The 12,562-nt window shown below is 45.5% G+C and overlaps 1 protein-coding gene across 1 annotated transcript in view; it reads right to left on the bottom strand.

Annotated features, from left to right (window-relative positions):
* pde11al (phosphodiesterase 11a, like) overlaps nucleotides 1–12,562 on the bottom strand; it is a 32,366-nt gene that overhangs the window by 9,729 nt on the left and 10,075 nt on the right. Inside the window, exons 3-9 of the mRNA XM_065027454.1 lie at nucleotides 12,375–12,464; nucleotides 11,313–11,453; nucleotides 9,304–9,368; nucleotides 9,046–9,166; nucleotides 8,752–8,827; nucleotides 8,561–8,628; nucleotides 6,030–6,122 (exon numbers count right to left, since the gene is read on the bottom strand). Of these exons, the coding sequence (XP_064883526.1) occupies nucleotides 6,030–6,122; nucleotides 8,561–8,628; nucleotides 8,752–8,827; nucleotides 9,046–9,166; nucleotides 9,304–9,368; nucleotides 11,313–11,453; nucleotides 12,375–12,464 (654 nt within the window). The remainder of the gene's footprint in view (nucleotides 1–6,029; nucleotides 6,123–8,560; nucleotides 8,629–8,751; nucleotides 8,828–9,045; nucleotides 9,167–9,303; nucleotides 9,369–11,312; nucleotides 11,454–12,374; nucleotides 12,465–12,562) is intronic.

Raw genomic sequence — 12,562 nt, 5'->3', positions numbered from 1 at the left:
TAGTATATAGTGTATATATAATATACTAGTATATAGTAAATAAAATATACTAATACATAGTGTATATAATATAATATACTAGTATATAGTATATACATAATATAATATAATATACTAGTATATAGTAAATATAATATACTAATATATAGTGTATATAATATAATATACTACTATATAGTGTATACATAATATAATATAATATACTAGTATATAGTAAATATAATATACTAATATATAGTGTATATAATATACTAGTATATAGTGTATACATAATATAATATAATATACTAGTATATAGTAAATATAATATACTAATATATAGTGTATATAATATACTAGTATATAGTGTATACATAATATAATATAACATACTAGTATATAGTAAATATAATATACTAATATATAGTGTATATAATATACTAGTATATAGTGTATACATAATATAATATAATATACTAGTATATAGTAAATATAATATACTAATATATAGTGTATATAATATACTAGTATATAGTATATTGAATCCAAGATGGCGTAGCAGTAAGTCGTCCTGTCGTGTCGTGTCCCCTGTATATATCTTTTTCGTTTTTTTACATATTTTTCTTCGCATATCTCTTTAAAAACTTTTTGCTAAACCTAAGCTTCCAAATACTCTCCTGCAACCCGCCTCACCCAATGTAGCTATTTTTCCTAAAGTATTTATATTTATATTTACTTCGGAACCGGAACCCCTCAACTGAAGCTCAACTGAAGCTAGCCAGCTAACCACTAGCCATGCCAGCGGTCTTTAGCTAACCGGTCATCAGCTAACCTTCAGCCCGGAAAGCTCTCGCCAGTTCGAACAACGTGACTCTAACCAGAGCATAACGGACCTATTTATTTTTTCATCCCCGGATTCTTCCCCGGATTCCCACCGCAAATGGAACATTTTTCAGCTGGATCTTCACAACTAGCTATCTAGCTATCTACGAACTGTTAGCTTGCTAGCACAGGCCTGCTAACCGTCTGCATCGCCGCGTGCCAAACACCCACATTTACTTTCTATCTCTTTTTTATTTTTAATTTGTTTATACCTTCCGGAAACCTGCCTCACCCAATGTGATACGGAATCGCTATTATTTTTTTATTTTTTAGAACACACTCAAGAACCTCCAGAAGCTAACCAACTAACTAGCTACAAGCTATTTAGTCATTGTTAGTTTTTTTTTACCTGGATAACACTCGCCAGTCCAGCTTCCCTGCCCCATCCACCGCTGCCCCCTGGACACTGATCTCTTGGCCACATAGCTGATGCACGCTGGACTGTCCATTAATCACGGTACTCCATTCTGCTTGTTTGTTTTATCTGTTGGCCCCGTTGCCTATAGTCAACGCCATTTTACCTGCTGTTGTCGTGCCAGCTGATTAGCTGTTGTTGTCTAACCTACTGTTTTAGCTAGCTTTCCCAATTCAACACCTGTGATTACTGTATGCCTCGCTGTATGTCTCTCTCAAATGTCAATATGCCTTGTATACTGTTGTTCAGGTTAGTTATCATTGTTTTAGTTCACAATGGACCCCCTAGTTCCACTCTTCATACCCCTGATAACTCCTTTGTCCCACCTCCCACACATGCGGTGACCTCACCCATTACAACCAGCATGTCCAGAGATACAACCTCTCTCATCATCACCCAGGGCCTGGGCTTACCTCCGCTGTACCCGCACCCCATCATACCCCTGTCTATGCATTATGCCCTGAACATATTCTACCATGCCCAGAAACCTGCTCCTCTTATTCTCTGTCCCCAACGCTCTAGGCGACCAGTTTTGATAGCCTTTAGCCGCACCCTCATACTACTCCTTCTCTGTTCCGCGGGTGATGTGGAGGTAAATCCAGGCCCTGCATGCCCCCAGGCACCCTCATTTGTTGACTTCTGTGATCGAAAAAGCCTTGGTTTCATGCATGTCAACATCAGAAGCCTCCTCCCAAAGTTTGTTTTACTCACTGCTTTAGCACACTCTGCTAACCCTGATGTCCTTGCTGTGTGTGAATCCTGGCTCAGGAAGGCCACCAAAAATTCAGAGATTTCCATACCCAACTATAACATCTTCCGTCAAGATAGAACTGCCAAAGGGGGAGGAGTTGCAGTCTACTGCAGAGATAGCCTGCAAAGTAATGTCATACTTTCCAGGTCCATACCCAAACAGTTCAAACTACTAATTTTGAAAATTACTCTCTCCAGAAATAAGTCTCTCACTGTTGCCGCCTGCTACCGACCCCCCTCAGCTCCCAGCTGTGCCCTGGACACCATTTGTGAATTGATCGCCCCCCATCTAGCTTCAGAGTTTGTTCTGTTAGGTGACCTAAACTGGGATATGCTTAACACCCCGGCAGTCCTACAATCTAAGCTAGATGCCCTCAATCTCACACAAATAATCAAGGAACCCACCAGGTACAACCCTAACTCTGTAAACAAGGGAACCCTCATAGACGTCATCCTGACCAACTGGCCCTCCAAATACACCTCCGCTGTCTTCAACCAGGATCTCAGCGATCACTGCCTCATTGCCTGTATCCGCTACGGAGCCGCAGTCAAACGACCACCCCTCATCACTGTCAAACGCTCCCTAAAACACTTCTGTGAGCAGGCCTTTCTAATCGACCTGGCCCGGGTATCCTGGAAGGACATTGACCTCATCTCGTCAGTTGAGGATGCCTGGTCATTCTTTAAAAGTAACTTCCTCTCCATTGTAGATAAGCATGCTCCGTTCAAAAAATGCAGAACCAAGAACAGATACAGCCCTTGGTTCACTCCAGACCTGACTGCCCTCGACCAGCACAAAAACATCCTGTGGCGGACTGCAATAGCATCGAATAGTCCCCGTGATATGCAACTGTTCAGGGAAGTCAGGAACCAATACACGCAGTCAGTCAGGAAAGCTAAGGCCAGCTTCTTCAGGCAGAAGTTTGCATCCTGTAGCTCCAACTCCAAAAAGTTCTGGGACACTGTGAAGTCCATGGAGAACAAGAGCACCTCCTCCCAGCTGCCCACTTGCACTGAGGCTAGGTAACACGGTCACCACCGATAAATCCATGATTATCGAAAACTTCAACAAGCATTTCTCCGCCTGGCTTCTCCAACCTCGGCCAACAGCTCCGCCCCCCCCGCAGCTCCTCGCCCAAGCCTCTCCAGGTTCTCCTTTACCCAAATCCAGATAGCAGATGTTCTGAAAGAGCTCCAAAACCTGTACCCGTACAAATCAGCTGGGCTTGACAATCTGGACCCTCTATTTCTGAAACTATCCGCCGCCATTGTCGCAACCCCTATTACCAGCCTGTTCAACCTCTCTTTCATATCGTCCGAGATCCCCAAGGATTGGAAAGCTGCCGCAGTCATCCCCCTCTTCAAAGGGGGAGACACCCTGGACCCAAACTGTTACAGACCTATATCCATCCTGCCCTGCCTATCTAAGGTCTTCGAAAGCCAAGTCAACAAACAGGTCACTGACCATCTCGAATCCCACCGTACCTTCTCCGCTGTGCAATCTGGTTTCCGAGCCGGTCACAGGTGCACCTCAGCCACACTCAAGGTACTAAACGATATCATAACCGCCATCGATAAAAGACAGTACTGTGCAGCCGTCTTCATCGACCTTGCCAAGGCCTTCGACTCTGTCAATCACCATATTCTTATCGGCAGACTCAGTAGCCTCGGTTTTTCGGATGACTGCCTTGCCTGGTTCACCAATTACTTTGCAGACAGAATTCAGTGTGTCAAATCGGAGGGCATGCTGTCCGGTCCTCTGGCAGTCTCTATGGGGGTGCCACAGGGTTCAATTCTCGGGCCAACTCTTTTCTCTGTATATATCAATGATGTTGCTCTTGCTGCGGGCGATTCCCTGATCCACCTCTACGCAGACGACACCATTATATATACTTTCGGCCGGTCATTGGACACTGTGCTATCTAACCTCCAAACGAGCTTCAATGCCATACAACACTACTTCCGTGGCCTCCAACTGCTCTTAAACGCTAGTAAAACCAAATGCATGCTTTTCAACCGATCGCTGCCTGCACCCGCATGCCCGACTAGCATCACCACCCTGGATGGTTCCGACCTTGAATATGTGGACATCTATAAGTACCTAGGTGTCTGGCTAGACTGCAAACTCTCCTTCCAGACTCATATCAAACATCTCCAATCGAAAATCAAATCAAGAGTCGGCTTTCTATTCCGCAACAAAGCCTCCTTCACTCACGCCGCCAAGCTTACCCTAGTAAAACTGACTATCCTACCGATCCTCGACTTCGGCGATGTCATCTACAAAATGGCTTCCAACACTCTACTCAGCAAACTGGATGCAGTCTATCACAGTGCCATCCGTTTTGTCACTAAAGCACCTTATACCACCCACCACTGCGACTTGTATGCTCTAGTCGGCTGGCCCTCGCTACATATTCGTCGCCAGACCCACTGGCTCCAGGTCATCTACAAGTCCATGCTAGGTAAAGCTCCGCCTTATCTCAGTTCACTGGTCACGATGGCAACACCCATCCGTAGCACGCGCTCCAGCAGGTGTATCTCATTGATCATCTCTAAAGCCAACACCTCATTTGGCCGCCTTTCGTTCCAGTACTCTGCTGCCTGTGACTGGAACGAATTGCAAAAATCGCTGAAGTTGGAGACTTTTATCTCCCTCACCAACTTCAAACATCAGCTATCTGAGCAGCTAACCGATCGCTGCAGCTGTACATAGTCTATTGGTAAATAGCCCACCCATTTTCACCTACCTCATCCCCATACTGTTTTATTTATTTACTTTTCTGCTCTTTTGCACACCAATATCTCTACCTGTACATGACCATCTGATCATTTATCACTCCAGTGTTAATCTGCAAAATTGTAATTATTCGCCTACCTCCTCATGCCTTTTGCACACAATGTATATAGACTGCCCATTTTTTTCTTTTTTTTCTCTACTGTGTTATTGACTTGTTAATTGTTTACTCCATGTGTAACTCTGTGTTGTCACACTGCTATGCTTTATCTTGGCCAGGTCGCAGTTGCAAATGAGAACTTGTTCTCAACTAGCCTACCTGGTTAAATAAAGGTGAAATAAAAAAATAAAAAAAAATATATATAATATCCTAGTATATAGTGTATATAATATAATATACTAGTATATAGTGTATATATAATATAATATACTAGTATATAGTAAATATAATATACTGATATATAGCGTATATAATATACTAGTATATAGTGTATACATAACATAATATAATATACTAGTATATAGTGTATACATAACATAATATAATATACTAGTATATAGTGTATACATAACATAATATAATATACTAGTATATAGTGTATACATAACATAATATAATATACTAATATATAGTGTATATAATATAATATACTAGTATATAGTGTATACATAACATAATATAATATACTAGTATATCGCCTCTCATCAAGTCTGATATGTGTTTCAACCACATTACCTCCGTTGTTTCATAAAGCATTCTGAGGACCACACATTCAGTCAGTCGGTCGGTCGGTCAGTCGGTCGGTCAGTCGGTCGGTCGGTCAGCCGGTCGGTCAGCCGGTCGGTCGGTCAGCCGGTCGGTCGGTCGGTCAGCCGGTCAGTCGTTCTGCCGGTCGGTCGGTCGGTCAGCCGGTCGGTCAGCCGGTCGGCCGGTCGGTCGGTCGGTCGGTCAGCCGGTCGGACGGACGAGCTCAAAACCAGCTTTTTTTTTTACCAGACACCATTATCCAGAGCGACTTACAGTTACCGCATTCATCTTAAGATAGCTAGGTGGGACAACCATCTATCTCAGTCATAGTAAGTACATGTTTTCTCAGTAAAACAGCTATCAGTAAAGTCAGAGCTAGTAGGGGGGGAAAAGTCACGTGCGAGTGTTAGTGCACGAAAGGCATATTTAAAAAGAAGAAGAGTACATGACCCAAATTGCACCCTAAGCCCTTTATAGTGCACTACCTTTGACCATTTGGGATGCATCCCATCAATGCTCACATCCAGGGCCACAGACTGCTTGGCCCAGGTCTTCTTCACTTGATTGTACATCATGGTGTTGTTGATCCCCAGCCCACAGAATATCACAAAGGCCTGTATGGATACAGGGTAGAAAAACGTTTCCACCAATAAAACAGCTTTCTAATTAGGCAATAAGGCATGAGGGGGTGTGGTATATGGCCGATATACCACGGCTAAGGGCTGTTCTTAAGCACGACACATCGCGGAGTGCCTGGATACAGCCCTTAGACGTGGTATATTGGCCATATATCACAAACCACAGAGGCGCCTTATTGCTATTATAAACTGGTTGCCAATGTAATTAGAGCAGTAAAAATACATATTTTGTCATAGCATGGCTGTCAGCCAATCAGCATTCAGGGCTCGAACCACCCAGTTTATAATATCTATTATACAACAGGTGGGTCTAATCCTGAATGCTGATTGGTTAAAACCGCATTCTAGCCAGTGTCTATTCCACAAGTTACCAGCGGCTAAATCTATGACATTGAAATGTCTATTTACTCTGTTCCATCTGACTGCTGAATCCACTGTCTCATTATACATATCTACAGTGAGGGAAACAAGTATTTGATCCCCTGCTGATTTTGTACGTTTGCCCACTGACAAAGAAATGATCAGTCAATCATTTTAATGGTAGGTTTATTTGAACAGTGAGACAGAATAACAACAAAAATCCAGAAAAACGCATGTCAAAAATGTTATAAATTGATATGCATTTTAATGAGGGAAATAAGTATTTGACTCCCTCTCAATCAGAAAGATGTATGGCTCCCAGGTGTCTTTTATACAGGTAACGAGCTGAGATTAGGAGCACACTCTTAAAGGGAGTGCTCCTAATCTCAGTTTGTTACCTGTATAAAATACACCTGTCCACAGAAACAATCAATCAATCAGATTCCAAACTCTCCACCTTGGCCAAGACCAAAGAGCTCTCCAAGGATGTCAGGGACAAGATTGTAGATCTACACAAGGCTGGAATGGGCTACAAGACCATTGCCAAGCAGCTTGGTGAGAAGGTGAAAACAGTTGGTGCGATTATTCGCAAATGGAAGAAACACAAAAGAACTGTCAATCTCCCTCGGCCTTGGGCTCCATGCAAGATCTCACCTCGTGGAGTTGCAATGATCATGAGAACGGTGAGGAATCAGCCCAGAACTACACGGGAGGATCTTGTCAATGATCTCAAGGCAGCTGGGACCATAGTCACCAAGAAAACAATTGGTAACAGACTACGCCGTGAAGGACTGAAATCCTGCAGCGCCCGCAAGGTCCCCCTGCTCAAGAAAGCACATATACATGCCCTTCTGAAGTTTGCCAATGAACAACTGAATGATTCAGAGGACAACTGGGTGAAAGTGTTGTGGTCAGATGAGACCAAAATGGAGCTCTTTGGCATCAACTCAACTCGCCATGTTTGGAGGAGTAGGAATGCTGCCTATGACCCCAAGAACACCATCCCCACTGTCAAACATGGAGGTGGAAACATTATGCTTTGGGGGTGTTTTTCTGCTACAACTTCACCGCATCAAAGGGACAGTCAAATCTTGGGTGAGAACCTCCTTCCCTCAGCCAGGGCATTGAAAATGGGTCGTGGATGGGTATTCCAGCATGACAATGACCCAAAACACACGACCAAGACAACAAAGGAGTGGCTCAAGAAGAAGCACATTAAGGTCCTGGAGTGGCCTAGCCAGTCTCCAGACCTTAATCCCATAGAACATCTGTGGAGGGAGCTGAAGGTTCCAGTTGCCAAACGTCAGCCTCGAAACCTTAATGACTTGGAGAAGATCTGCAAAGAGGAGTGGGACAAAATCCCTCCTGAGATGTGTGCAAACCTCTTGGCCAACTATAAGAAACGTCTGACCTCTGTGATTGCCAACAAGGGTTTTGCCACCAAGTACTAAGTCATATTTTGCAGAGGGGTCAAATACTTATTTCCCTCATTAAAATGCAAATCAATTTATAACGTTTATAACATGAGTTTTTCTGGATTTTGTTGTTGTTATTCTGTCTCACTGTTCAAATAAACCCACCATTAAAATTATAGACGGATCATTTCTTTGTCAGTGGGCAAAACATACAAAATCAGCAGGGGATCAAATACTTTTCTCCCTCACTGTAGATATAGATAGATAGATAGAACCTGCTCAATCCACTGTCTCAACATACATACATAGATATAGATAGATAGAACCTGCTCAATCCACTCTCATCATACATATATAGATATAGATAGATAGAACCTGCTCAATCCACTGTCTCAACATACATACATAGATATAGATAGATAGAACCTGCTCAATCCACTGTCTCAACATACATACATAGATATAGATAGATAGAACCTGCTCAATCCACTGTTTCATCATACATACATAGATATAGATAGATAGAACCTTCTCAACCCACTGTCTCATCATACATATAGATATATAGAACCTGCTCAACCCACTGTCTCATTATATATATATAGATATAGATAGAAGCTCAGTGGAAAGGGAGCTCGCCTCAAACAGTCTTTGATCTGCATCATTGAACGTCCTCCTGTCCAGGCGATTTAGAATCTGGGCAACCCCTTAAAACAGTACAGAAAATACATCAATATTTGTCATTATTGAACGGGTGGAATAGCAGAGAGGTAAAAAGACAGAGTGGTTTTCAAGTGACAGTGGATGGCTGAACAGACTGGTGAACCCACCTATTATCTGATGAGTCCGATTCCAGATGGGGACGCACAGTACTGATCTGATGTGGAATCCTGAGGCTTGATCTGCCTGGGGAGCACGGAGTGGAATGTTACTGTGTGTGCAAGCCCACGCATCTCTGTGTGTGTGTGTGTGTGTGTGTGTGTGTGTGTGTGTGTGTGTGTGTGTGTGTGTGTGTGTGTGTGTGTGTGTGTGTGTGTGTGTGTGTGTGTGTGTGTGTGTGTGTGTGTGTGTGTGTGTCCGTGCGTGTGTGCGTGTGTGTTGATGGTGAGTGATTGGTGCCCCACCTCAGCATCAAAGCGGGGGTCCTGACAGACGTCGCTGATGTTGACAGGGAGTCCTGTGGACGCCACCAGCTCAGCAATGCTGTTATTGATCAGCCAATCAGAGCAGGACAGCTTCTCCATGCTGACTTTGTCAAAGAGACACACACTCTCAAGAAATGCCAAATACATGAATTGGGGATACAGGAGGATGTCAGTCCTTCCTATTAATGATTATGTATAACTGTTCAAATATCTTCTCCCAAGCAGTGGAGACTTCACCTGATGTCACGGTCCATGTTGCACAGGGGAGACATGAGCTCAAAGGTCTTTGAGAACTTTACCACCTGCAGAAAATACACACAATTGGAGAGCAAAGTATTGGAGAGGGGAGAATTGGAGAGGGGAGAATTGGAGAGCAAAGTATTGGAGAGGGGAGAATTGCAGAGGGGAGAATTGGAGAGGGGAGAATTGGAGAGCAAAGTATTGGAGAGGGGAGAATTGGAGAGCAAAGTATTGGAGAGGGGAGAATTGGAGAGGGGAGAATTGGAGAGGGGAGAATTGGAGAGCGAAGTATTGGAGAGGGGAGAATTGGAGAGGGGAGAATTGGAGAGCGAAGTATTGGAGAGCGAAGTATTGGAGAGAGGAGAATTGGAGAGTGAAGTATTGGAGAGCGAAGTATTGGAGAGGGGAGAATTGGAAAGGGGAGAATTGGAAAGGGAAGTATTGGAGAGGGGAGAATTGGAGAGGGGAGAATAGGAGAGGGGAGAATAGGAGAGGGGAGAATAGGAGAGGGAAGTATTGGAGAGGGGAGAATTGGAGAGGGGAGAATTGTAGAGGGGAGAATAGGAGAGGGGAGAATTGGAGAGGGGAGAATTGGAGGAGAGAAGAGCTGAGGTCTCACAGGTGAGTTTATTGTTTATGACACATTCATAGCAGAGGAGAGAAATGAGAGAAGGAGGAGGGGAGGAGCCAGGGAGAAGAAATTAGAGGAGGGGAAAGAGAGGAGTCGAAGAGAAGGAAGCAGAGGAGTAGAGGGGAGAGGAGCCGGGGAGAAGGAAGTAGAGGAGAAGAGGGGAGAGGAGACAGGGAGAAGAAATTAGAGGAGGGGAAGGAGAGGAGTCGAAGAGAAGGAAGCAGAGGAGTAGAGGGGAGAGGAGCCGGGGAGAAGGAAGTAGAGGAGAAGAGGGGAGAGGAGCCGGGGAGAAGGAAGCAGAGGAGAAGAGGGGAGAGGAGACAGGGAGAAGGAAGCAGAGGAGAAGAGGGGAGAGGAGCCGGGGAGAAGGAAGTAGAGGAGAAGAGGGAGAGGAGCCGGGGAGAAGGAAGTAGAGGAGAAGAGGGGAGAGGAGACAGGGAGAAGAAAACAGAGGAGAAGAGGGGAGAGGAGACGGAGAAGGAAGCAGAGGAGAAGAGGGGAGAGGAGACGGAGAAGGAAGCAGAGGAGAAGAGGGGAGAGGAGCCGGGGAGAAGGAAGCAGAGGAGAAGAGGGGAGAGGAGCCGGGGAGAAGGAAGCAGAGGAGAAGAGGGGAGAGGAGACGGAGAAGGAAGCAGAGGAGAAGAGGGGAGAGGAGCCGGGGAGAAGGAAGCAGAGGAGAAGAGGGGAGAGGAGCCAGGGAGAAGGAAGCAGAGGAGAAGAGGGGAGAGGAGCCAGTGAGAAGGAAGCAGAGGAGAAGAGGGGAGAGGAGACAGGGAGAAGGAAGCAGAGGAGAAGAGGGGAGAGGAGACAGGGAGAAGGAAGCGGAGGAGAAGAGGGGAGAGGAGCCAGGGAGAAGGAAGCAGAGGAGAAGAGGGGAGAGGAGCCGGGGAGAAGGAAGCAGAGGAGAAGAGGGGAGAGTAGCCAGGGAGAAGGAAGCAGAGGAGAAGAGGGGAGAGGAGCCGGGGAGAAGGAAGCAGAGGAGAAGAGGGGAGAGGAGACAGGAAGAAGGAAGCAGGGGAGAAGAGAGGAGAGGAGCCAGGGAGAAGGAAGCAGAGGAGAAGAGGGGAGAGGAGCCAGGGAGAAGGAAGCAGAGGAGAAGAGGGGAGAGGAGCCGGGGAGAAGGAAGCAGAGGAGAAGAGGGGAGAGGAGACAGGAAGAAGGAAGCAGGGGAGAAGAGAGGAGAGGAGCCAGGGAGAAGGAAGCAGAGGAGAAGAGGGGAGAGGAGCCAGGGAGAAGGAAGCAGAGGAGAAGAGGGGAGAGGAGCCGGGGAGAAGGAAGCAGGGGAGAGGAGCCGGGGAGAAGGAAGCAGAGGAGAAGAGGGGAGAGGAGCCGGGGAGAAGGAAGCAGAGGAGAAGAGAGGAGAGGTCAGTCTCACAGGTGAGTGTATATCCTCCAGCAGCAACACAGAGCAGCGTTCACACTGCAGCAGGGTCACAGCTCTCTGCATGATCTTCCTCACTATCTTCTCCAGGTCTGTCTGTTCCTCAAACAGGTCATTCACCACCTCTAGCAGAGCCTGGAGGAGCACAACAACAACACTGACCACTCTCTCTATTTGTCTAAGAAATGGAGAGAGAGAGTCTGGAGAACGGTGTGGTGTACAACTCCTCAGAGGGTATAAAGTTTAGCTTGTGATTGTTGTAAGACATGTTTTCCCATTTGTTGTTGTGAACAGTAGATTCAATGTATACTGTAAACTGTTTGTCCCTTTAAATGCAATAGACATCTAAATGATGGCTTACATAATCAGGACTAATCATCTTGTTTATGGTTGGAAGTCTAATTCAACATCAATTGAGAGACAGACAGGCTATGTGAGAGAGACAGGCTATGTGAGAGAGACAGACAGGCTATGTGAGAGAGACAGACAGGCTATGTGAGAGAGACAGGCTATGTGAGAGACAGACAGGCTATGTGACAGACAGACAGGCTATGTGAGAGAGACAGGCTATGTGAGAGACAGACAGGCTATGTGAAAGACAGACAGGCTATGTGAGAGAGACAGACAGGCTATGTGAGAGAGGCGGGCTATGTGAGAGACAGACAGGCTATGTGAGAGAGACAGGCTATGTGAGAGACAGACAGGCTATGTGAGAGACAGACAGGCTATGTGAGAGACAGACAGGCTATGTGACAGACAGACAGGCTATGTGAGAGAGACAGGCTATGTGAGAGACAGACAGGCTATGTGAGAGACAGACAGGCTATGCACTCTTAGAAAAAAAAGGTGCTATGTAGAACCTAAAAGGGTTCTTTAGCTGTCCCCATAGGAGAATCCTTTGAAGAATCCTTTTGGGTTCCACATAGAACCCTTTCCACAGAGAGTTCTACATGGAACCCAAAAGGGTTCTACCTGGAACCAAAAGGGTTATCCTATGGGGGCAGCCAAAGAACCCTTTTGGAACCCTTTTTTGGAAGAGTGTGTGAGCCAACTCACCCTGCTCCTCTCGTACTCCTTCCGAGACTCTGAAAACAACTTGGCATTGGAGATGGATATTCCGCAGAACGGTAGATACATCTGCAGCACCTGATGGGGGGGAAAGCAGAGGAGAAGACAGAAATCGTTCTAGTTCTGAGGCTAAATGATCAACAGAAAAAACAACATCTATAATTCAGTGGTTGGAG

This window comes from Oncorhynchus nerka, linkage group LG14 (genome assembly GCF_034236695.1).
Source record: "Oncorhynchus nerka isolate Pitt River linkage group LG14, Oner_Uvic_2.0, whole genome shotgun sequence".
Classification (NCBI taxonomy): domain Eukaryota; kingdom Metazoa; phylum Chordata; class Actinopteri; order Salmoniformes; family Salmonidae; genus Oncorhynchus; species Oncorhynchus nerka.
Note: the sequence above shows the minus strand (reverse complement) of the source record. Positions and strands in the feature narration are given on the sequence as shown.